The following is a 25,724-nucleotide window of genomic DNA, read 5'->3' on the forward strand; positions in this document are numbered from 1 at the left end:
CCATGGACGAAACAATGGATGAAGACGCAGCAGGTCCATCCTGTATGTGCCGACCCGTGATGTTCTGGAGTATGCGGCGTGTTTAACACAGTCAGGTTCAAATGTGGCTGCAAAAAATCCATTAAAAGGTTTGTCAGAGCGTTGCCATTGTGCTATTGCCTTGTGGGAAAGTGAGAAATGTTAAATAAAGCAACATGGTAAAAAGATGACAATGACTTGATTTCACTTTCAATTCCCTTTTCATTCTCCAAGACATTAACATTTTTCATAACTCCATGCAGGACGTTTCTGTACATAAATGTAAGCACTGTGGCAGAAGTAATGCAATATTAAAAAATGTATTCTTGTACTCTTGACACTCAAGTACTTTTAAAAGCAAGTACTTTAGTATTTTACTTAAGTAGACATCTGACTGTAGTACTTGTACTTGAGTAAAATTTAGCAAGCGGTATCTGTACTTTTACTCAAGTAATGAAGCTGTGTACTCTGTCCGCCTCTGGATATGGCCCAAGTAACCCCCCAAACAAAAGTCAAATGTTACATTGTTACGCTCGTCACTGTCAGATTGAGTGAGATGACCGATCAGATCAAAGAAGGCAGGCTTACCGTAATTCCTACGCCTCACTTTAGCAGTGAAAGAGTGCGTCGTGAGAGGAAATAGCTAAACATTTAATATGCCAGCTGTCAAATATTGCTGATCATGAGCTGCTCGCACTTCACTCCATCTTTTCCTTTCGAATCGTTTCGTTTAAAAGTGGACATTTCAAGCGTTCTATACACAGATTTCTTGTGTGTATGAGGAGAGTAGCTGCTGAGTTTGGGTTTATTTATGAGACACGCTCCAGTTCATGAGCAATGAAAGCGTGTCATGTCATGATTATAGTCTGCTATCTGCTTCTTATTTATTAAATCCAGACAATTGACCCAAGAAAGCTTTATTAAAATTAAGATACAATTAATACAAAACATTATATCAATCAATCAATCAATCAATCAATCATCTTTATTGATATCGCTCTTCTCCAACACCGATTGTGTCAGAGCAGCTTCAGTGTTAAACAGGACAATACTGCAGCAGAATTAGATGTTGGCAGATCAGGATTATAGTTTATGGGATTAAATTAGACCTTAGAAAATTAGAAGTTAATAATTAATTAATTTGATTTGTGTATTTAGTTGAATAACTTGGATCATAATTTTATTGTCCCCAGCTGAGCAAGCCAAGCCAAAGGTTTTTAAAAAAAAACATCACATGACACGACCAAGAGTGTTTTCCTGAATACCATCACGACTGAATGTGACACTGATTTCATGACAGATCCATAAACAATCAATTAAAATTAAAATGAGTCACTTACATTTTAGATCCAATATAAACTGCTTTTTTTCTGTTACAGCAGCGAACATATTCCCAAGATCAGATCATATTTCCACATCAGAACCACAGCACATCTCACAGCAATAGTGTGTTACTGAATGATTCAGCGTTTGAATGAATCAGTTGAATCAAAGATTCAGTGACCTGTTCGTAAACGACTGCCTCATTCATGAACGAATCAGCCGTTTGAACGAACCAATGACTCAATGACTCACTCATTAAGACCTGCCGCCACCTACTGGTGGTTTAGTTTCATGTTTAAACATTCTTTACAACGTTTCCTATATATATATTTAAATATATTTAAAACAATCTCATAACATTATTTAATGCAGTTGTAATTTGTGTAAATTATTTAATTTGATTAGTATCAACCCTATAGCGCTGTTCTAATTTAATGTATTGATCAAATTTAAGAATATAAAAGGAAAGCTGAAGCATGCTATATTTCAGATTAATCCTCATAAATATGAAGATTTAAACACATCAAAGCTGATGGAAATGTTCTTCTGGATATTGATATTTAACTCTGCAGATCGTCCTGATATTGTGAGTCAGAATGTAAACTGGGCAGCAGATGATAATCACGATTAGCCGACATTAACCCTAAACTAACTTCATTAAAACACCACAGCCCTGCTGCTTTCTTCTTTTTCATTATCAGAATATAGACATTAAGAGAATAAACTGTTATACAAGTACTTTTACTGTTAATACTTAAAGTACATTTCAAATCAAGTTGTCGTTGTAGTTCTTCTACTTTCACTAAAGTAAATATGGCTCTGGTTATTTGAGCTTTTACTGAAGGGCTGAGATCCAGTTCTTCCTCCACCACTGCTGATATCCATAAACACAAACGGATACATTGATAAAAGCACATATACACACTTGCTATTGTCTATATGAGCATGACATGTTGTTTCAGTGACAGAAGTGAGCGGTAGTATTAATGTAATGAGGAGACTATAACATCTCACTGTCACTGATTATCATGAGCTCACAGCATTATGGGTAGAATCTCTCCTCAGCCTATCACAGCAGTTTCACTGATGAGTCAGGAATCCAAAACCTAAACCCAGCATAGAGCGGCTCAGTGAATGTGGTCTGGGCTGAGTGGATGAGGCTCAGTGAGTCTCCAGAGACGCTGTAGAAGGACAGAGTTCCTGCTTCGAGATCCACATACACTCCTACTCTATTACCTTCACTGCTGATGGGCTCTACAGGGAGAACAGTGTCTGTGTCATTTTGCCAGAATAAATAATTGGAGGGAGAGCACTCCAAACTCAAGGACTGAGCATTAAGTCCAAACCCACACTCATCACCCTTTCCCTTCCTGCTGATGCTTTGATATGACACTGATATAAACAAATATCCACTCCACTCCACCTCCCAGTAAGAGCGTCCACACACTCTCTCTCTACTCAACACCTGAGGCCAAAACTCAAATCTGTCCGGATGATCAGGATACGGCTGCTCTGTGTCAGTGAGAGTAATCTCTCTGTTCCCCTCAGACAGACAGATGCGTTTATTCACTGTGTTCAGATCCGGAGTCAGCCGAAGTGAATCTGATGGAGAGAAACACACATCAGCATCAGGAATAATGACTCTGATCTCTTACAGCAGCTGAACTCTTCATAATCAGTATATCAGCAGCTCAGCTTAATCCTCCTTCACATCATCAGCTCTACAACTCTTCCGTCATGTTTCCTCTTCTCCAGGAAGAGCATGAACACACTCTGGAGATTATCTGCTGGAGATCTCAGTGACTTACATTGGAGGAGGTCGCTCCTAGTCACGGGATCTGTGGAAATCAACAGACATGAAGAGTGAGATTATCATATCAAGAGGAAATGATCCTGCATCCATTGCTAACACACGTCCTCCAACACTGAAGATATTTAGAGAAATGTTCCTGCTGTTCTCAGAGCCCAGATCCTTACTCAAGCACTACTGAGGGTTTGACACTATTGACATGTCACCATATTTGATCTGGCTTCTGTAGACATCAACTGATCACAAATTGGACTGAAGAGAGAACACGACTCAGATTTCACTTTATTTATCATAAAGTCCTCGAATCGCTTCATAAGACTTTGATTAAACCACTAGAGATGACTTTATGTGTAAGCAGCGATACAGTATGCAATTATAATTACGGCTTTAAATGATGAGCGGCACAGTAGAAGCCAGGAGAGCCATAATCACATTTAGTGTGTGTGTGTGTGATGGGTAGGTTTAGGGGCAGTGTGTGTGTGTGTGTGTGTGTGTGTGTGTGTGTGTGTGTGTGTGTGTGTGTGTGTGTGTGTGTGTGTGTGTGTGTCTGTCTGTGTGTGTGTGTGTGTGTGTGTGTGTACAGTGGGGTTGATTAGCGTGACTGAGGAGCAGCCATAGACGTAAAGGATGCAAACAGAAATGGGGAAAGAAAAGGGCTAACATTAACATTTCTATTCTGAAACAAGTCACGTTATATAGCCTATATAAGCTGCCATTTTTTCTGTTTAACTTTTATTAGACTCCAGGTTAAAATAAACGAAAAGAGCGTTTTTACACTGAGCACGTTTGCTGCAGTCCAAGTCCGAGCGCGATAGTGGTCCGTGTATTTTTTGATAGTTTGTTTTCCAATTTGAAATGAAATAAACAGAAACGAGAATTTTTAAAAAAAAACAGAAAAACAAGGTCTGACCAGGTTAAAAGTATAGTTTTGAAGGCTGAGTTTGTGAATATGAGCCTGATGCTGAATGTACTGGGAAATGAGCTCTGACCAGGACAGCGATATCTGCTTAAATGAAACCCTTCCAATTTCTAAAAGGAAACGAAACACTTTAATTTATTCCTTTCTAATTGATATTAAAATATTAATAGTGGCAGTTAGAGGCCCATCCAGATATATAGTTCGCTAAAGACCCGAATATATAATAATGATTGGCAAAACATTAATGCATTTAAGGATTATGTGCTAGAAAAATTATAAAGCATTATTTATTTATTTTTTAGAAAACATAAGCTATAATATTTAACATTATACTGTTGGTGATAAAATAATTCAGAAAAAGTATATGACTCACCTTTATCTGCTCGGTTCCCTGTACTTTTCTGAAAGACAAATTTGATTCTAATTAACACCTAACATGGGTAATAATGGCATAAGTGTATAAAGCTGGGATGCACCGAATATTCAGCCACCGAAAATTTTCGGCTGAAAATGGCCCAAAAGGGCATTTTCGGTTTTTGGCCGAAATACTATTATCACTGAAACAATACGGCAGAAATGTTGTGATGACGCAAACAGAAACCTCGACCTGCACGTGCTTGTCTGAAGCAACATGTCTGCGATGTGGATGTATTTCAGTATATCTGAGAAAGTCCCACTGATAGCGATTTGCAAAATATGTAGTGCCAAAATTTCAAGAGGGGATGCATCTGCAAAGACTTTCTCCACGTCGGTTTAATTTGAAATCCAAACATTCCGATCTTTTAAATATATCAATACTGCTATCTCAAACATAGAGAGGCTTCTTCGTGATCTCAACTAACAGATCCTGCAAAAAAGCGAAAAATCACCCATTTTGATAAAAAACCCGCTTCTTTCTCATTTTGCTCGAAAGTAGTGCTGCCGACTTGTGTCCCTGGTTTCCGTAACGAGTCACATATGACAGAAGTGATAGAAGAGAGCCAGCTGAAGGGAATACAGTGCTTGGCCCACACACTACATCTGGCTGCGAAAGAGGGACTGTTGTCTCAACGCAGCGTAAAGTTCCCCTCTTGTTTCATGTAGCTACAGGGTAAGTGTGAATCTGCTGCTGTAAATTAAAGTGGTGTTTGTTCTCCTCTTGTTTCATGTAGTTACAGGGTAAGTGTGAATCTGGGGCTGTAAATTAAAGTGGTGTTTGTTCCCCTCTTGTTTCATGTAGTTACAGGGTAAGTGTGAATCTGGGGCTGTAAATTAAAGTGGTGTTTGTTCTCCTCTTGTTTCATGTAGTTACAGGGTAAGTGTGAATCTACGGCTGTAAATTAAAGTGGTGTTTGTTCCCCTCTTGTTTCATGTAGTCACAGGGTAAGTGTGAATCTGGGGCTGTAAATTAAAGTGGTGTTTGTTCCCCTCTTGTTTCATGTAGTTACAGGGTAAGTGTGAATCTGGGGCTGTAAATTAAAGTGGTGTTTGTTCTCCTCTTGTTTCATGTAGTTACAGGGTAAGTGTGAATCTACGGCTGTAAATTAAAGTGGTGTTTGTTCCCCTCTTGTTTCATGTAGTTACAGGGTAAGTGTGAATCTACGGCTGTAAATTAAAGTGGTGTTTGTTCTCCTCTTGTGTCATGTAGTTACAGGGTAAGTGTGAATCTGCTGCTGTAAATTAAAGTGGTGTTTGTTCTCCTCTTGTGTCATGTAGTTACAGGGTAAGTGTGAATCTACGGCTGTAAATTAAAGTGGTGTTTGTTCCCCTCTTGTTTCATGTAGTTACAGGGTAAGTGTGAATCTGCTGCTGTAAATTAAAGTGGTGTTTGTTCTCCTCTTGTGTCATGTAGTTACAGGGTAAGTGTGAATCTGCTGCTGTAAATTAAAGTGGTGTTTGTTCTCCTCTTGTTTCATGTAGTTACAGGGTAAGTGTGAATCTACGGCTGTAAATTAAAGTGGTGTTTGTTCCCCTCTTGTTTCATGTAGTCACAGGGTAAGTGTGAATCTGGGGCTGTAAATTAAAGTGGTGTTTGTTCCCCTCTTGTTTCATGTAGTTACAGGGTAAGTGTGAATCTGGGGCTGTAAATTAAAGTGGTGTTTGTTCTCCTCTTGTTTCATGTAGTTAGAGGGTAAGTGTGAATCTGGGCTGTAAATTAAAGTGGTGTTTGTTCCCCTCTTGTTTCATGTAGTTACAGGGTAAGTGTGAATCGGGTGCTGTAAATTAAAGTGGAGTTTGTTCCCCTCTTCCCCTAAAGTGGTGTTTGTTCCCCTCTTGTTTCATGTAGTTACAGGGTAAGTGTGAATCTGCTGCTGTATATTAAAGTGGTGTTTGTTCTCCTCTTGTTTCATGTAGTTACAGGGTAAGTGTGAATCTGGGGCTGTGAATTAAAGTGGTGTTTGTTCTCCTCTTGTTTCATGTAGTTACAGGGTAAGTGTGAATCTGCTGCTGTAAATTAAAGTGGTGTTTGTTCTCCTCTTGTTTCATGTAGTTACGGGGTAAGTGTGAATCTGCAGCTGTAAATTAAAGTGGTATTTGTTCTCCTCTTGTTTCATGTAGTTAGAGGGTAAGTGTGAATCTGGGGCTGTAAATTAAAGTGGTGTTTGTTCTCCTCTTGTTTCATGTAGTTACGGGGTAAGTGTGAATCTGCTGCTGTAAATTAAAGTGGTGTTTGTTCTCCTCTTGTTTCATGTAGTTACGGGGTAAGTGTGAATCTGCTGCTGTAAATTAAAGTGGTGTTTGTTCCCCTCTTGTTTCATGTAGTTAGAGGGTAAGTGTGAATCTGGGGCTGTAAATTAAAGTGGTGTTTGTTCTCCTCTTGTTTCATGTAGTTACAGGGTAAGTGTGAATCTGCTGATGTAAATTAAAGTGGTGTTTGTTCCCCTCTTGTTTCATGTAGTTACAGGGTAAGTGTGAATCTGCTGATGTAAATTAAAGTGGTGTTTGTTCTCCTCTTGTTTCATGTAGTTACAGGGTAAGTGTGAATCTGCGGCTGTAAATTAAAGTGGTGTTTGTTCTCCTCTTGTTTCATGTAGTTACAGGGTAAGTGTGAATCTGCTGCTGTAAATTAAAGTGGTGTTTGTTCTCCTCTTGTTTCATGTAGTTACAGGGTAAGTGTGAATCTGGGGCTGTAAATTAAAGTGGTGTTTGTTCTCCTCTTGTTTCATGTAGTTACAGGGTAAGTGTGAATCTGTGGCTGTAAATTAAAGTGGTGTTTGTTCCCCTCTTGTTTCATGTAGTTACAGGGTAAGTGTGAATCTGGGGCTGTAAATTAAAGTGGTGTTTGTTCTCCTCTTGTTTCATGTAGTTACAGGGTAAGTGTGAATCTGCTGCTGTAAATTAAAGTGGTGTTTGATCTCCTCTTGTTTCATGTAGTTACAGGGTAAGTGTGAATCTGCTGCTGTAAATTAAAGTGGTGTTTGTTCTCCTCTTGTTTCATGTAGTTACAGGGTAAGTGTGAATCTGGGGCTGTAAATTAAAGTGGTGTTTGTTCTCCTCTTGTTTCATGTAGTTACAGGGTAAGTGTGAATCTGCTGCTGTAAATTAAAGTGGTGTTTGTTCCCCTCTTGTTTCATGTAGTTACAGGGTAAGTGTGAATCTACAGCTGTAAATTAAAGTGGTGTTTGTTCCCCTCTTGTTTCATGTAGTTACAGGGTAAGTGTGAATCTGCTGCTGTAAATTAAAGTGGTGTTTGTTCCCCTCTTGTTTCATGTAGTTACAGGGTAAGTGTGAATCTGCAGCTGTAAATTAAAGTGGTGTTTGTTCCCCTCTTGTTTCATGTAGTTACAGGGTAAGTGTGAATCTGGGGCTGTAAATTAAAGTGGTGTTTGTTCCCCTCTTGTTTCATGTAGTTACAGGGTAAGTGTGAATCTGGGGCTGTAAATTAAAGTGGTGTTTGTTCTCCTCTTGTTTCATGTAGTTACAGGGTAAGTGTGAATCTGCTGCTGTAAATTAAAGTGGTGTTTGTTCCCCTCTTGTTTCATGTAGTTACAGGGTAAGTGTGAATCTGCTGCTGTAAATTAAAGTGGTGTTTGTTCTCCTCTTGTTTCATGTAGTTACAGGGTAAGTGTGAATCTGCTGCTGTAAATTAAAGTGGTGTTTGTTCCCCTCTTGTTTCATGTAGTTACAGGGTAAGTGTGAATCTGCTGCTGTAAATTAAAGTGGTGTTTGTTCTCCTCTTGTTTCATGTAGTTACAGGGTAAGTGTGAATCTGGGGCTGTAAATTAAAGTGGTGTTTGTTCTCCTCTTGTTTCATGTAGTTACAGGGTAAGTGTGAATCTGGGGCTGTAAATTAAAGTGGTGTTTGTTCTCCTCTTGTTTCATGTAGTTACAGGGTAAGTGTGAATCTGCTGCTGTAAATTAAAGTGGTGTTTGTTCTCCTCTTGTTTCATGTAGTTACAGGGTAAGTGTGAATCTGCGGCTGTAAATTAAAGTGGTGTTTGTTCTCCTCTTGTTTCATGTAGTTACAGGGTAAGTGTGAATCTGCTGCTGTAAATTAAAGTGGTGTTTGTTCTCCTCTTGTTTCATGTAGTTACAGGGTAAGTGTGAATCTGGGGCTGTAAATTAAAGTGGTGTTTGTTCTCCTCTTGTTTCATGTAGTTACAGGGTAAGTGTGAATCTGCTGCTGTAAATTAAAGTGGTGTTTGTTCTCCTCTTGTTTCATGTAGTTACAGGGTAAGTGTGAATCTGCGGCTGTAAATTAAAGTGGTGTTTGTTCTCCTCTTGTTTCATGTAGTTACAGGGTAAGTGTGAATCTGGGGCTGTAAATTAAAGTGGTGTTTGTTCTCCTCTTGTTTCATGTAGTTACAGGGTAAGTGTGAATCTGCTGCTGTAAATTAAAGTGGTGTTTGTTCTCCTCTTGTTTCATGTAGTTACAGGGTAAGTGTGAATCTGCTGCTGTAAATTAAAGTGGTGTTTGTTCTCCTCTTGTTTCATGTAGTTACAGGGTAAGTGTGAATCTGCTGCTGTAAATTAAAGTGGTGTTTGTTCTCCTCTTGTTTCATGTAGTTACAGGGTAAGTGTGAATCTGCGGCTGTAAATTAAAGTGGTGTTTGTTCTCCTCTTGTTTCATGTAGTTACAGGGTAAGTGTGAATCTGCTGCTGTAAATTAAAGTGGTGTTTGTTCTCCTCTTGTTTCATGTAGTTACAGGGTAAGTGTGAATCTGGGGCTGTAAATTAAAGTGGTGTTTGTTCTCCTCTTGTTTCATGTAGTTACAGGGTAAGTGTGAATCTGCTGCTGTAAATTAAAGTGGTGTTTGTTCTCCTCTTGTTTCATGTAGTTACAGGGTAAGTGTGAATCTGCGGCTGTAAATTAAAGTGGTGTTTGTTCTCCTCTTGTTTCATGTAGTTACAGGGTAAGTGTGAATCTGGGGCTGTAAATTAAAGTGGTGTTTGTTCTCCTCTTGTTTCATGTAGTTACAGGGTAAGTGTGAATCTGCTGCTGTAAATTAAAGTGGTGTTTGTTCTCCTCTTGTTTCATGTAGTTACAGGGTAAGTGTGAATCTGCTGCTGTAAATTAAAGTGGTGTTTGTTCTCCTCTTGTTTCATGTAGTTACAGGGTAAGTGTGAATCTGCTGCTGTAAATTAAAGTGGTGTTTGTTCTCCTCTTGTTTCATGTAGTTACAGGGTAAGTGTGAATCTGGGGCTGTAAATTAAAGTGGTGTTTGTTCTCCTCTTGTTTCATGTAGTTACAGGGTAAGTGTGAATCTGGGGCTGTAAATTAAAGTGGTGTTTGTTCTCCTCTTGTTTCATGTAGTTACAGGGTAAGTGTGAATCTGGGGCTGTAAATTAAAGTGGTGTTTGTTCTCCTCTTGTTTCATGTAGTTACAGGGTAAGTGTGAATCTGGGGCTGTAAATTAAAGTGGTGTTTGTTCTCCTCTTGTTTCATGTAGCTACAGGGTAAGTGTGAATCTGTGGCTGTGAATTAAAGTGGTGTTTGTTCTCCTCTTGTTTCATGTAGTTACAGGGTAAGTGTGAATCTGGGGCTGTAAATTAAAGTGGTGTTTGTTCTCCTCTTGTTTCATGTAGTAACAGGGTAAGTGTGAATCTGCTGCTGTAAATTAAAGTGGTGTTTGTTCTCCTCTTGTTTCATGTAGTTACAGGGTAAGTGTGAATCTGCTGCTGTAAATTAAAGTGGTGTTTGTTCTCCTCTTGTTTCATGTAGTTACAGGGTAAGTGTGAATCTGCTGCTGTAAATTAAAGTGGTGTTTGTTCTCCTCTTGTTTCATGTAGTTACAGGGTAAGTGTGAATCTGCGGCTGTAAATTAAAGTGGTGTTTGTTCTCCTCTTGTTTCATGTAGTCACAGGGTAAGTGTGAATCTGGGGCTGTAAATTAAAGTGGTGTTTGTTCTCCTCTTGTTTCATGTAGTTACAGGGTAAGTGTGAATCTGCAGCTGTAAATTAAAGTGGTGTTTGTTCCCCTCTTGTTTCATGTAGTTACAGGGTAAGTGTGAATCTGGGGCTGTAAATTAAAGTGGTGTTTGTTCCCCTCTTGTTTCATGTAGTTACAGGGTAAGTGTGAATCTGCTGCTGTAAATTAAAGTGGTGTTTGTTCTCCTCTTGTTTCATGTAGTTACAGGGTAAGTGTGAATCTGCTGCTGTAAATTAAAGTGGTGTTTGTTCTCCTCTTGTTTCATGTAGCTACAGGGTAAGTGTGAATCTGCAGCTGTAAATTAAAGTGGTGTTTGTTCCCCTCTTGTTTCATGTAGTTACAGGGTAAGTGTGAATCTGCTGCTGTAAATTAAAGTGGTGTTTGTTCTCCTCTTGTTTCATGTAGTTACAGGGTAAGTGTGAATCTGCTGCTGTAAATTAAAGTGGTGTTTGTTCTCCTCTTGTTTCATGTAGTTACAGGGTAAGTGTGAATCTGCTGCTGTAAATTAAAGTGGTGTTTGTTCTCCTCTTGTTTCATGTAGTTACAGGGTAAGTGTGAATCTGGGGCTGTAAATTAAAGTGGTGTTTGTTCTCCTCTTGTTTCATGTAGTTACAGGGTAAGTGTGAATCTGGGGCTGTAAATTAAAGTGGTGTTTGTTCTCCTCTTGTTTCATGTAGTTACGGGGTAAGTGTGAATCTGGGGCTGTAAATTAAAGTGGTGTTTGTTCTCCTCTTGTTTCATGTAGTTAGAGGGTAAGTGTGAATCTGGGGCTGTAAATTAAAGTGGTGTTTGTTCTCCTCTTGTTTCATGTAGTTACAGGGTAAGTGTGAATCTACAGCTGTAAATTAAAGTGGTGTTTGTTCCCCTCTTGTTTCATGTAGTTACAGGGTAAGTGTGAATCTGCAGCTGTAAATTAAAGTGGTGTTTGTTCCCCTCTTGTTTCATGTAGTTACAGGGTAAGTGTGAATCTGCGGCTGTAAATTAAAGTGGTGTTTGTTCTCCTCTTGTTTCATGTAGTTACAGGGTAAGTGTGAATCTGGGGCTGTAAATTAAAGTGGTGTTTGTTCTCCTCTTGTTTCATGTAGTTACAGGGTAAGTGTGAATCTGCTGCTGTAAATTAAAGTGGTGTTTGTTCTCCTCTTGTTTCATGTAGTTACAGGGTAAGTGTGAATCTGCTGCTGTAAATTAAAGTGGTGTTTGTTCTCCTCTTGTTTCATGTAGTTACAGGGTAAGTGTGAATCTGGGGCTGTAAATAAAGTGGTGTTTGTTCTCCTCTTGTTTCATGTAGTTACAGGGTAAGTGTGAATCTGGGGCTGTAAATTAAAGTGGTGTTTGTTCTCCTCTTGTTTCATGTAGTTACAGGGTAAGTGTGAATCTGGGGCTGTAAATTAAAGTGGTGTTTGTTCTCCTCTTGTTTCATGTAGTTACAGGGTAAGTGTGAATCTGGGGCTGTAAATTAAAGTGGTGTTTGTTCTCCTCTTGTTTCATGTAGTTACAGGGTAAGTGTGAATCTGCTGGCTGTAAATTAAAGTGGTGTTTGTTCTCCTCTTGTTTCATGTAGCTACAGGGTAAGTGTGAATCTGGGGCTGTAAATTAAAGTGGTGTTTGTTCTCCTCTTGTTTCATGTAGTTACAGGGTAAGTGTGAATCTGGGGCTGTAAATTAAAGTGGTGTTTGTTCTCCTCTTGTTTCATGTAGCTACAGGGTAAGTGTGAATCTGTGGCTGTGAATTAAAGTGGTGTTTGTTCTCCTCTTGTTTCATGTAGTTACAGGGTAAGTGTGAATCTGGGGCTGTAAATTAAAGTGGTGTTTGTTCTCCTCTTGTTTCATGTAGTAACAGGGTAAGTGTGAATCTGCTGCTGTAAATTAAAGTGGTGTTTGTTCTCCTCTTGTTTCATGTAGTTACAGGGTAAGTGTGAATCTGCTGCTGTAAATTAAAGTGGTGTTTGTTCTCCTCTTGTTTCATGTAGTTACAGGGTAAGTGTGAATCTGGGGCTGTAAATTAAAGTGGTGTTTGTTCTCCTCTTGTTTCATGTAGTTACAGGGTAAGTGTGAATCTACAGCTGTAAATTAAAGTGGTGTTTGTTCCCCTCTTGTTTCATGTAGTTACAGGGTAAGTGTGAATCTGGGGCTGTAAATTAAAGTGGTGTTTGTTCTCCTCTTGTTTCATGTAGTTACAGGGTAAGTGTGAATCTAGGGCTGTAAATTAAAGTGGTGTTTGTTCCCCTCTTGTTTCATGTAGTTACAGGGTAAGTGTGAATCTGCTGCTGTAAATTAAAGTGGTGTTTGTTCCCCTCTTGTTTCATGTAGTTACAGGGTAAGTGTGAATCTGCAGCTGTAAATTAAAGTGGTGTTTGTTCCCCTCTTGTTTCATGTAGTTACAGGGTAAGTGTGAATCTGGGGCTGTAAATTAAAGTGGTGTTTGTTCCCCTCTTGTTTCATGTAGTTACAGGGTAAGTGTGAATCTGGGGCTGTAAATTAAAGTGGTGTTTGTTCCCCTCTTGTTTCATGTAGTTACAGGGTAAGTGTGAATCTGCTGCTGTAAATTAAAGTGGTGTTTGTTCCCCTCTTGTTTCATGTAGTTACAGGGTAAGTGTGAATCTGGGGCTGTAAATTAAAGTGGTGTTTGTTCCCCTCTTGTTTCATGTAGTTACAGGGTAAGTGTGAATCTGCTGCTGTAAATTAAAGTGGTGTTTGTTCTCCTCTTGTTTCATGTAGTTACAGGGTAAGTGTGAATCTGCTGCTGTAAATTAAAGTGGTGTTTGTTCTCCTCTTGTTTCATGTAGCTACAGGGTAAGTGTGAATCTGCAGCTGTAAATTAAAGTGGTGTTTGTTCCCCTCTTGTTTCATGTAGTTACAGGGTAAGTGTGAATCTGCTGCTGTAAATTAAAGTGGTGTTTGTTCTCCTCTTGTTTCATGTAGTTACAGGGTAAGTGTGAATCTGGGGCTGTAAATTAAAATGGTGTTTGTTCTCCTCTTGTTTCATGTAGTTACAGGGTAAGTATGAATCTGTGAAAAAATCTGTGAATCTGAAAATTATCTTTTACAGGGTAACTGATAATTTCCCCATTATTGAAAAATATTTACAGTATAAATAATTTGTTAATTTTCCTGATAGTTACCCCTTTATTCCCCCAAAATTACATATAATTCCTTTATACCTACACGTACTTACTTTATAATTACACTATAGTTACTGAAAGTTATGCTGTAAATTTGCTTTAACTACGCAGTACTTTGTAGAATTTTATTTTCGGTGCATCCCTAGTATAAAGTATACCTCATAACCCACTCTCATGAAACTGCATATATCTCTAATCAATCATTTCAATGTATTTGATCATACCTCTGTGGTGACTCTGATCACGTCACTGTCTCTGGTGTAGTTGAGTTTCCCCATCGCCGCACATTTGATCTCATACTCCGTCTCTGCTCTCAGATCAGTCAGAGTAACTGAGAGTTGACCCTTCAGCACAGGTTCAGATGTCCAGACTGTGTCCTGCTTTGGTTTATACAGTAATCTGAGCTCCACTGTAGCAGGACATGATGGAGGAACCTTCAGAACCACAGTATGACCTTGGACCTCTTCAATGATCGGACGGGCTGGTTTGGATGGAGGAGTGAAGCAAATAGCTTCACCACATCCATGTTCATACAGGAGAATGCAGGAACCCAGATGATTCTCAATTTCCTTTGAGGAGACAATAAATTTAGTGGACTGACTGTCATGTGACGTCATCAGTTCCTTAAACATGGTTACATTTTCTTTCATTTTCTGCCTGATGTGTCCAGAGAGCCATGTCAATGTTCGAGGAGTAGTTCCTGGATTCTTCCACATTGTTTGAGCTTCCATGTAGTTCTCTTGTTCAGAAAGCAGCTCGTCTGGCTGTTCAAGGGAACTAAAGGTGTAGCAAACCACATTCTCCACCTTAATATCTGACAGCACTGTGTCTAAACTCGTGTTCACTTCAGCTCCAAAGCACAGTAATTGTTGAAGAAACTCCCCAACTGTGTTTATTTCTTTTTCTTTCACTTTGATCCACTCCTTAAGATCCTGTGTGTTAAATGGAGACTCGCCGTGAGCTTGTAGAAGACTGGTCAAAGCACAAGTCTCTTCTTCACAAGCTTGAACTGACCGGATCAGCGATTGACTTCTCTTGTTGAAATCTTGCCTGTAGATTTGGCAGAATTGCTTCATATCTTCAATCTTCTTGCGGAATGCAGTAAATACATTTATCCTGGTGTCTTTCAGAAGTTCACTGCACTTGTTTTCAGTAAAGCTCAGATTTTCAATGACCGAGTCTGTTGCCAAGAGGAGCTTCTTCTCAATGACCCTCAGATGGATCACGTCACTGTCTCTGGTGTAGTTGAGTTTCCCCATCGCCGCACATTTGATCTCATACTCCGTCTCTGCTCTCAGATCAGTCAGAGTAACTGAGAGTTGATCCTTCAGCACAGGTTCAGATGTCCAGACTGTGTCCTGCTTTGGTTTATACAGTAATCTGAGCTCCACTGTAGCAGGACATGATGGAGGAACCTTCAGAACCACAGTTTGACCTTGGACCTCTTCAATGATCGGACGGGCTGGTTTTGATGGAGGAGTGAAGCAAATAGCTTCACCACATCCATGTTTATACAGGAGAATGCAGGAATCCAGATGATTCTCAATTTCCTTTGAGGAGACAATAAATTTAGTGGACTGACTGTCATGTGACGTCATCAGTTCCTTAAACATGATTACATTTTCTTTCATTTTCTGCCTGATGTGTCCAGAGAGCCATGTCAATGTTCGAGGAGTAGTTCCTGGATTCTTCCACTTTGTTTGAGCTTTCATGTAGTTCTCTTGTTCAGAAAGCAGCTCGTCTGGCTGTTCAAGGGAACTAAAGGTGTAGCAAACCACATTCTCCACCTTAATATCTGACAGCACTGTGTCTAAACTCGTGTTCACTTCAGCTCCAAAGCACAGTAATTGTTGAAGAAACTCCCCAACTGTGTTTATTTCTTTTTCTTTCGCTTTGATCCACTCCTTATGATCCTGTGTGTTAAATGGAGACTCGCCGTGAGCTTGTAGAAGACTGGTCAAAGCACAAGTCTCTTCTTCACAAGCTTGAACTGACCGGATCAGCGATTGACTTCTCTTGTTGAAATCTTGCCTGTAGATTTGGCAGAATTGCTTCATATCTTCAATCTTCTTGCGGAATGCAGTAAATACATTTATCCTGGTGTCTTTCAGAAGTTCACTACACTTGTTTTCAGTAAAGCTCAGATTTTCAATGACCGAGTCTGTTGCCAAGAGGAGCTTCTTCTCAATGACCCTCAGATGGATCACGTCACTGTCTCTGGTGTAGTTGAGTTTCCCCATCGCCGCACATTTGATCTCATACTCCGTCTCTGCTCTCAGATCAGTCAGAGTAACTGAGAGTTGACCCTTCAGCACAGGTTCAGATGTCCAGACTGTGTCCTGCTTCGGTTTATACAGTAATCTGAGCTCCACTGTAGCAGGACATGATGGAGGAACCTTCAGAACCACAGTATGACCTTTGACCTCTTCAATGATCGGACGGGCTGGTTTGGATGGAGGAGTGAAGCAAATAGCTTCATTGCATTCACTTTCATACAAGAAAATGCAGGAACCAGGATAATTCTCAATTTCTCTAGAGGACACAATGAACTTGGCAGGTTTACAGCTGTCTTTTGAATTGATTAAGGTCTCAAACATCTTCAAGTTTCTCTTCATGCTCTTTTTGATCTCATCAGTGAGCCAAGACTTTTGCTTTGAATCAGGGCTGTTCTGAACAGTTTCTCCTTTTGTTGAAAGATTCAGATAGGCATTTTGGTTAGAAAGAAGCATGTCTGACCAGTCCAGTGATGTGAACGTGTAACTCACAAGATTTTCATCTTCCAGGCCCATCCAGACGGCATCTACATTGAGCTCTACCTGTGCACCAGCATCCTTCAGCCGTCTGAGGACTGATTTAATGATCTCAGACTCTCTTTCTCTCTCTTTCAGCCATTCTGTGAGGTCACTTGCTCTGAATGGAGATAAATCATTTTCTTGTAGAAGATCATTCAGTGCAGTTTCCTGCATCACTTCTCCACGGATGTTTGGCAGCAGAGAGTGAAGTCTCTCCACCAGTCTCAACTTGTATGTGCAGCAGTTTTTCTTCATTTTCTCTATTTGATCATAAAATGCAGCAAATGTCCGAGCAGGAGAGTCTTCCATTAGGTCACAACATTTCATCTCAGCTGTATTTAAACTCTCAATGACTGATTCTGTCTTTGTGATTAGATGAATGCTGATGTCTTTAAGAAGTTTTGATTCTCTTGAGTTAAGTTTTTCCAGAGGATAAAGCCAAACTCTTAGTGGAACAGCCAGCTTTTGGTTTTCTTTCAGCAATGTTGGAAGTTCAGCAAAAATTGTCATCGAATCTTCAAAAGAGGTCGGGTTAGACAGCAGCTGGAAGTCGCCATAAAATGTACAAGATAATTTTTTGACTGCGTTTTTCTGATTGTCATCCATCTTCAGATTGACATTTGCATTCACTGAAACACCCTTCAGTTTCTCAAAGGCTACTTTTAATTCTCCTTCCACAGTGGTTTTGTCCTCATCTGATTCAACTTTTCTGTCAAAAATGAAATAGGCGTTTGCTCCGTAAAGCACTCCTGTCACTACATGTGTAGCTATATCATTATAATTGTCAGGCATATTTTGCATGCTAGGCAAATGGTTAATGATCAGTTCTTTGAATTCACAAGTTGCATTATAATGTAGCGTCAGTCTCTGCTGTATGAAAGACTTCTTGGTGTCTTTGAGATATTTTGCTGCTCCACTAACCTCGATGAGTCCACCTAAAACACTCAGGCTCATCCCACCATCAATATTGAGTAATTCAGATTTGTCCTGAATGGAGTCTGAAGCTGAGACTGTGAATCTTGTATTAACTTGGGGACGAGACGAAATAAACGGATTCAGCTCTATTTTCCAAGGTCTGATCCCTTTAAAAGAAAAAACAATATTGAGAAACAATATTGAGTCTGCAAATCACATAAACACTCCACACAGTACAACAACCGTGCGTGTCGGTGAAAACACTCGTTTAAACAACATACACACCAGGACATTCGACTGCACATCATGTTTTTTACAGTATTGATAATTGCAATCGTATGGCATATCAACAACATTCCTGAGTAATCATATTATCCACTTAAACTCCGTGGACCTGTACAGGGTCCGGAATGACATCGTCATGTATATATTTTCAATGTTAAATGTCTGTGGAGGAGCTCTGACCTCATACATGGCACCATTTGAAAGCTTAGAGTCCCGACTTTCTGGAGATTTGCATCACTTTGGCATTTGTTTTACACAAAGTAATGTATTAACACTAAATAACTCTGGTGCCATTTCCGCCAAGATTTGGCCGACCCAAATTGAAAAGCCTGGCATACACACATACAGTGGTCTCTAGGTTCAAAATGATTGAAATACTAATATCTGTGATGTATCTTTGATATATACTGACAACCACCAATCACAGTGGAGATAAGAGTCACATGATGAATCAAAACTCATCGCACGCAGCATAATACTCATTTACAGAAAGTGCACAGTGTCATTCACACAAGCACTAAAAACCATTAACACCTTTAAAAATGCAATAAACATTAATTTAACAACATTAGATGTAACATTAAACCCTGATGTACATAACTGATTAGAAAAAAACTCAGACGATATAGTTATTTTAAATGTGAAGTGTCACGCAGGGAATTCTGGGAATGGCAATTTATGATTTTTCACTGTAAATTACACAATGAATTGTTCTTTTGACCAAAATGTCCAAAAGCTGTAAAATTAAATTAAATGCAAGGTAACTTTCCTGACAAACAAAAATGTTTTGGGATTGTCCTGAGAACGTTCTGGGAACCAAAATTGTATTAGATTATGCACCTGCTTTCAAAAAAAGGGCACATTTATATATTTTGTTACCTGGTACTAATGCATCTTTTCTGCAGTCATACAGCATGCCCAACTCAAAGGATCTCCCAAGAGCTGCTGTTTTGATCACATTCACTCCAACTGATTCCATGCTAAAGACAATCCAATGAGAAAAACAGGACAGTGAGTTTACAGTGACTGTATGGGAACTAACACACACTCAATGCTGTCGACATGCGATATAAAGAAATAATAACTTTGTACCAATTGGCTTTGGTACCGAGTGTCTTAGATGCACAGTTTAAATATAAAGCTGTTGAATGCCACAGCACTGACATTATTTAAAACACTCTTTAAGCACTGTTAACCACTTCAGCTCTGCAGCACATTTTGCATTTTTTTGAGAATTAGGAATATCTGAATTAAAAAGCGCACCCTACCCACATACATTGGAGTAAATTGATAAAAATGGTCTCATTTTACAGAACAAACTCAGTGGTGGAATATTGCATATATTATATTGTATCTATTCACAATCTTATGATAAACATTGATAAAAAAAATTTTAATTTATTTATTATTTTATTTTATTTATTATTTTATTTAATTTTAATTTATTTATTATTTATTTATATAGGGCTAGAGAGGAGCAATTAAATTGACTGATAGACAACTACTCTGTAAGTGTTTGTAACGTTTCTCATTTGATTGTTTGTTCATTTGTTGTTGGATAAGTGTGTCTGTGTAGTGCAGAGGTGTGTATTATTAGTTTTGGTATATTCTCACGGTGTGTGTGGGAGTTAGCATTTGTTGAGTTAGCATTTGTTTGATCATTGCCACGTTGGGAGTGAGTTTGTTGGGGGCGTTCCCAGCTGCTTTCAATAACGATACTCAAGTGAGTATAAATAGCGTGATAGTCCGCGGCAGCGGAAGCGGCAGTGTGAAGCCCTCCTTGTGTGAAGACCGACGAGTGTAAAGACTTCAACTCTTCCCTGTGCAAGACCGACGAGTGTAAAGACTTCAACTCTTCCCTGTGCAAGACCGACGAGTGTAAAGACTTCAACTCTTCCCTGTGCAAGACCGACGAGTGTAAAGACTTCAACTCTTCCCTGTGCAAGACCAACGAGTGTAAAGACTTCAACTCTTCCCTGTGCAAGACCAACGAGTGTAAAGACTTCAACTCTTCCCTGTGCAAGACCAACGAGTGTAAAGACCTCAACTCTTCCCTGTGCAAGACCAACGAGTGTAAAGACCTCAACTCTTCCCTGTGCAAGACCAACGAGTGTAAAGACTTCAACTCTTCCCTGTGCAAGACCAACGAGTGTAAAGACCTCAACTCTTCCCTGTGCAAGACCAACGAGTGTAAAGACCTCAACTCTTCCCTGTGCAAGACCAACGAGTGTAAAGACTTCAACTCTTCCCAGTGCAACTCCTCTCGAGCAAGAACCCCGACAAGGCACTTGAGTATCATCTTCCTTTTCATTATTTGTGTTCGGTTCTTCTCTAATTCCTATCTGGCCTTTTCTCTGATCTGTATTCACCATGTGCTTTCAAATCTCAACTATAACTACTAGCACTCGTAAATCACGCTCCGTACGGACGAGACGCCGTAATCCTAATAATTTGCGCTATATCCTAACATCCTCTGCTACTTTACTCTCGATTCCAATTGGTCTCTGGAATTGCCAGTCGGCTGTAAACAAAGCAGACTTTATTTCATCTATTGGGACTCATTCTCAGCTTAGCCTCATGGCCCTAACTGAGACCTGGATCAAACCAGAGAACACTGCCACTCCTGCAGCCCTCTCAAGCAATTATACTTTTTCACACACTCCTCGGCCTATTGGGAGGGGTGGGGGTACTGGTTTGCTTATCTCAAATGATTGGAAATTTGATCCATTACCGTCTCTACCGGCCAATTCATTTGAATCGCACTCAATCACTATTACTCACCCTGTTAAAATCCATGTGGTAGTGGTCTATCGTCCTCCAGGTCACCTCGGTAACTTTGTGGAGGAGTTGGATGTGTTACTTTCTAGCTTCCCTGAGGATGGCACTCCACTGATTCTGCTTGGCGACTTCAACATCCATCTTGATAAACACCTAGCTGCAGACTTCAGCACTCTACTGACTTCATTTGACCTTAAGTTAGTATCTACTACGGCTACTCACAGATCAGGTAACCAATTAGACCTGGTCTACACACGCAACTGCTCCACAGACAACACTTTAGTTACTCCATTACACACCTCAGACCACTTTCTCATCACTCTTAACCTCATACTGACTCCTGATACAACACGTACTCCTACACAGATCACCTTTCGGCGTAATCTACGCTCCCTCTCTCCCTCTCGCCTATCCACTATGGTTTCATCTTCACTCCCTCCACCTGCTCAGTTCTCAGCACTGGACACTAACAGTGCTACCGACACTCTTTGCTCCACTCTAACATCCTCCTTAGACAGTTTTTGCCCCCTCTCATCCAGACCAGCCCGCCCCACCCCATCTGCCCCCTGGCTGTCTGATGTTCTCTGTGAACATCGCTCTGGACTCAGGGCGGCAGAGAGGAAATGCCATAAATCTAAAAACAATACTGACCTTTTATCAGTCTCTTCTCTCTTCTTTCTCTACAAATGTCTCCACTGCTAAAACAACATACTACCACAACAAAATCAACAATTGCTCTGACTCTCGCCAACTCTTTAAAACATTCTCCTCTCTCCTTTGTCCACCTCCTCCCCCTCCTTCATCAACTCTTACAGCTGATGACTTTGCATCATTTTTCACAAACAAAACATCCCTCATCAGCAAACAGTTCTCCTCATCACAAACTGACACGCACATTTAGAAAACTACCGACCGGTATCCCTTCTGCCTTTCATCGCAAAGACCCTTGAGCGAGTTGTGTTCAATCAACTCTCTATGTTTCTTGAACGGGACAACCTCCTAGACAACAACCAATCCGGCTTCAAAAGCGGCCATTCGACTGAGACTGCCTTGCTCTCGGTAACTGAGGCACTGAGACTGGCAAAAGCAGCTTCCAAATCCTCAGTGCTCATTCTGCTGGATCTGTCTGCTGCTTTTGACACAGTTAACCACCAGATCCTCCTGTCGACACTTAAGAAGACGGGGATCTCAGGAACTGCACTCCAGTGGTTCAGGTCTTACCTCTCTGGTAGGTCCTACAGGGTGTCATGGAGAGGTCAAGTGTCTCAGTCACATCATCTAGCTACTGGGGTTCCCCAGGGCTCAGTCCTTGGACCACTTCTCTTCTCCATCTACATGTCATCATTAGGTTCTGTCATTCAGAAACACGGCTTCTCCTATCACTGCTATGCTGATGACACTCAACTCTACTTCTCATTTCAACCAGATGATCCTACAGTCAGTGTTCGTATCGCTGCCTGTCTGACAGACATTTCTGACTGGATGAAAGAGCATCATCCTAAACTCAATCTTGCAAAGACAGAATTACTTGTTTTCTCAACCAACCCAGCACTTCATCAAAATTTCTCCATTCAGCTTGGTTCATCGACCATAACTCCATCTAGGACAGCCTGGAACCTTGGAGTGGTGATTGATGACCAGTTAAACTTCACTGACCACATTACTGCAACAGCCCGGTCCTGCAGATTTGCTTTATACAACATTAGAAAGATTAGAGCCTTCCCATCAGAACAGGCTGCACAACTCCTGGTTCAAGCTCTTGTTCTCTCCAGACTGGATTATTGTAATGCTCTTCTGGCTGGGCTTCCAGCATGCACTATCAAACCCTTGCAGCTGATCCAGAATGCAGCGGCGAGAGTGGTCTTTAATGAGCCGAAGAGAGCGCATGTTACGCCTCTCTTCATCAAACTGCACTGGTTGCCAATGGCTGCTCGCATCAAATTCAAGGCACTAGTTATCGCCTACAAAACAACCTCTGGCTCTGCACCAATATACCTAAATTCACTTGCTCAGACTTACACACCCTCCAGAAGCTTGCGTTCTGCGAACGAGCGGCGCCTCGTGGTTCCTTCCCAAAGAGGCATGAAATCGCTCTCACGGACATTTTCCTGGACCGTTCCCACCTGGTGGAATGACCTGCCGATCTCAATTCGTGCTGCCGAGTCTGTAGCCATTCTTAAAAAACATCTTAAGACACATCTTTTCCAGTTGCACTTGACCAATACAGAATAGCACTTACTGATCACCACAGCAACGACCAAAAAGCGCACACTCCTGGATCATATCTACGTCTCTCATCCGGATTTGTGCCTTCAGGCGGGTATGTTACATAGTTACCATAACTATCAGAATCCAGTGTTCTGTATATTGCGTACGTGAGTTTTTGTTGTAGATGGCTATTGCTGCGCGTTTAGCTAGAATACAAAACCAACCCATTGGGCCACTGAATCTGCATTAACGACAACAGCTGAGGCAACAGCCTTAGTCCTAATGGGTTGTAGCTATCTTAGCTATCAAAATCCAGTGTTTGGCACTGTGCGGACATGAGTTTTTGTTGTAGATGTCTGTCTTTAAAAAAAAAAAAAAAAAAAAAAAAAAAAAAAAAAAATTGTTGTGTATTGTGCTAATTAATTGAGATTTCTTACAGCTCTTACAGGTTTTTGGCCTTGTCTGTTCCGTTGCTTCTATTACTCTCCCCTTTTTTGTAAGTCGCTTTGGATAAAAGCGTCTGCTAAATGATTAAATGTAAATGTAAAATGTAAATTATTTTAAAATCTAGATTTTTTTTTATCATTTTGGGATCCAAGCTTTTTGGAGGTGGAATATTGCATATATTCTATTGTCTCTATTCCCAATCTTATGATAAACATATATAATAAATAAATATTTTTATTTATTTTTAATTCATTTGTTATTTAAAATCTCTATATATTTTTTAATCATTTTGGGATCCAAGCTTTTTGGAAGTTTCTGTTGATTCTATAAATTGGCACTAAACAGGGGGAATTTTTTTTTTTTTTTTTGATATCTCCTTGCAAATAAAAGTTATTGAGATTAATTTGACCAAAGTGTCTAACAACTCCTACTCATCTCCATTAACATCAACTGGCCACTAGGAAATCTGAAAGAAGGCTCCGCCTCTTCAACTTTGTAAAGGGAGATCTCGGCTCTGATTGGTCTAGAATCATGATCCACATGTCAATAAAGAGCTGAGATTCTCAGCTTTTCTGTAGCATGATGCAATATGTGATGACGTCATCAAAAATCGTGGCTAACATCGACAATCAAAACTAGCAATAATAAGAGTATTTGTCTGCATCACGTTTTGATCTGGACATCGGTGACATATTACAGTGTCATTTGGCCATGCTTTCTCACAGACATGTAAAAATAGTCTCAGTTTGAAGCAAACAACCTAAGGAACAAGCTGATATAGGGTCTGAGGCTAGTAGCTTTACAACGAGTTTGTGATCCGAACAGGAATATGACTCATGTGTTTGCTTGTTCAAAGGAGTCATTTCCATCTTTGTGATTCTTTTGATAATAAATTTACTGTAAATTATTGGATCGGTGAATATAACTGCTCAGCGATATTCCTGGGGCCGATAGCTTTCATTTGATATATGACTTGTGTATTTAGGTGTGTTTGTGTGATAAAAATATGAAATTTTATATTATTTGCATGATTTTCTCAAGGGGTGGTCGTTGTGGGGGGGGGGGGGGGGGGGGGTCGAATTCAGACCGTATTATTTTCTTCTATATAGTATAAATGCAGAAGTTATTGGGTTATTGAGAAAGCTGAGGTTCTAATCTTTCAAATGATACCATATATGTCTAGTTTTGTGGCCCGCGAGCTATAGATTTTTAAAAAAGATTATGATGATGCAATTTTGGACCCACCGGTGGGCCCAAGAGGGGGTGCAGAGCTGAAGTGGTTAAGAGTTGATAGCTACCCGTTTTTTCATGCTATTTATTCGCAGAAATTACTTTTTGCGTGCATATGGTAAGCACTGTTAAGAGTTGATAGCCTACCCTTTTTATTTTTTAATCCGTGAGGGAAAAATGCAGAATTGCAAGATGTAAACTCAGATTTCAATGGAAAACAGTCAGAATTGTGAGATAAAACGGCGCAATTTATTATTATTTTATTTTGATCATGGGTCTGACACAAGCTTCCATTTTAAAGATAGGGCACCATATTAAAATGATTTTAGTTTTACCTGTATTTTGAATGACGTATTTCATTGTGTTGTGTTGTTGAGGCGATACATGGATGCAATACAGTGCTTTAATTTTTCTAACATCGCTTTTCTGTAAACATTCGCCATAATTAAGCTCTCGCTCTTTTTATTTTACATCATCATGTTTACAGTTAATATTAGTGCTGTATTTTTCATAAAATCTTGGCATGTTTACAGACTTTATCTCTTCATCTCTGACTTTCAACATGTCATTATATAACTTTTTTAGCATAAAAGGTTCTTTGGAGTTGAACTTATATGCTAAAAAGGTTCTATCATGACAAGAAAGGCACTTAAAAAGGGTTCTATCTAGAAACGTTTAGGGTTTCCAAATACGTAGCGCTGACAGACCCTTTTACGGCTCTATATAGAGCCTTTTCTTCTAAGACTGCATGTATTCTGCACTCACCTTCTCTGTCCTTCAAAGCGCTTCCTTCAGTTTATCCTGTGGAAGAGCAGATGAGCTTGTCTTTAGACCAATGAATAACAGTAAGACATTGTTTAAATGTTTCTCTTGAATTGAATCTGATATTGTGTTCTTCCCCTGTTGACCTGCGACGGAGTCTTATAGCTGGACGAGCTTCACTTTCTGTTCCGCTTTAAAGGGTTTCTTCACTCCAGAAGCAGGATTAGAGAGTACTCACATCCTCATAGATGTTATTTTAAAACCTTTATGTCACGCTTTCATTTCTGTGCAGCGTTTACTGGAAATCGTGTCCTTTCTGGTTAACTTACCACAGAGGTCTTCAAGAGGTTGAAAACCTCTGACTTAACCGCTTGTTGATTCTATATCATCATGTTCATAATACAGTCTTGGCATCACACAGAATCAAACAGCAAACAAATATATACAATATATTCGTTATATTAAAACCAATTAAACGAACTGCACTTTCTGAACAAATACAGTGCCTTTTCCAATGCTTGAGATGTCAGTCAGTTTAGTTTGATGGTGTCATGAACTGGCATTTTTCATGTTCTTTTTAAACTTAGAGACACACACCATCATGCATTTATTCAAAAATATACTCTAAAAAATGCTGGATTAAAAACAACCAAAGCTGGGTTGAAAATGGACAAACTGAGCAATGTGGTTGTTTTAGCTCAGCGGTCGAGTTAAAGGTTTGATTTAGTAAACAACCCAATCACTAGGCTAAATCAACCCAATCACTG

At 39.8% G+C, this 25,724-nt stretch overlaps 1 protein-coding gene across 1 annotated transcript; it reads right to left on the reverse strand.

The window, feature by feature from the left end:
* Positions 1-929: 929 nt before the first annotated feature.
* On the reverse strand, positions 930-25,093 carry LOC137090008 (uncharacterized). Its single transcript, XM_067453667.1, has 6 exons — positions 24,961-25,093; positions 18,412-18,512; positions 13,765-17,414; positions 4,444-4,471; positions 3,150-3,179; positions 930-2,943 (listed from the first exon to the last, which is right to left on the reverse strand). Exons 2-6 carry the CDS (start codon positions 18,509-18,511, stop codon positions 2,411-2,413), a joined length of 4,341 nt encoding a protein of 1,446 aa, XP_067309768.1. The 5' UTR covers position 18,512; positions 24,961-25,093; the 3' UTR covers positions 930-2,410.
* Between the last annotated feature and the right edge of the window lie 631 nt (positions 25,094-25,724).

This window comes from Pseudorasbora parva, chromosome 2 (genome assembly GCF_024679245.1).
Source record: "Pseudorasbora parva isolate DD20220531a chromosome 2, ASM2467924v1, whole genome shotgun sequence".
NCBI lineage: Eukaryota > Metazoa > Chordata > Actinopteri > Cypriniformes > Gobionidae > Pseudorasbora > Pseudorasbora parva.

Excerpts from the sequence above, each read along its gene's own strand:
- LOC137090008 (XM_067453667.1), bottom strand. The coding sequence starts at position 18,511 with ATGGAATCAGTTGGAGTGAATGTGATCAAAACAGCAGCTCTTGGGAGA. Across the intron at positions 17,415-18,411 it reads AAAAGATGCATTAGTACCAG|GGATCAGACCTTGGAAAATA; the intron begins GTAACAAAATAT and ends TTTCTTTTAAAG. Across the intron at positions 4,472-13,764 it reads TGATCAGAGTCACCACAGAG|AAAAGTACAGGGAACCGAGC; the intron begins GTATGATCAAAT and ends TTTGTCTTTCAG.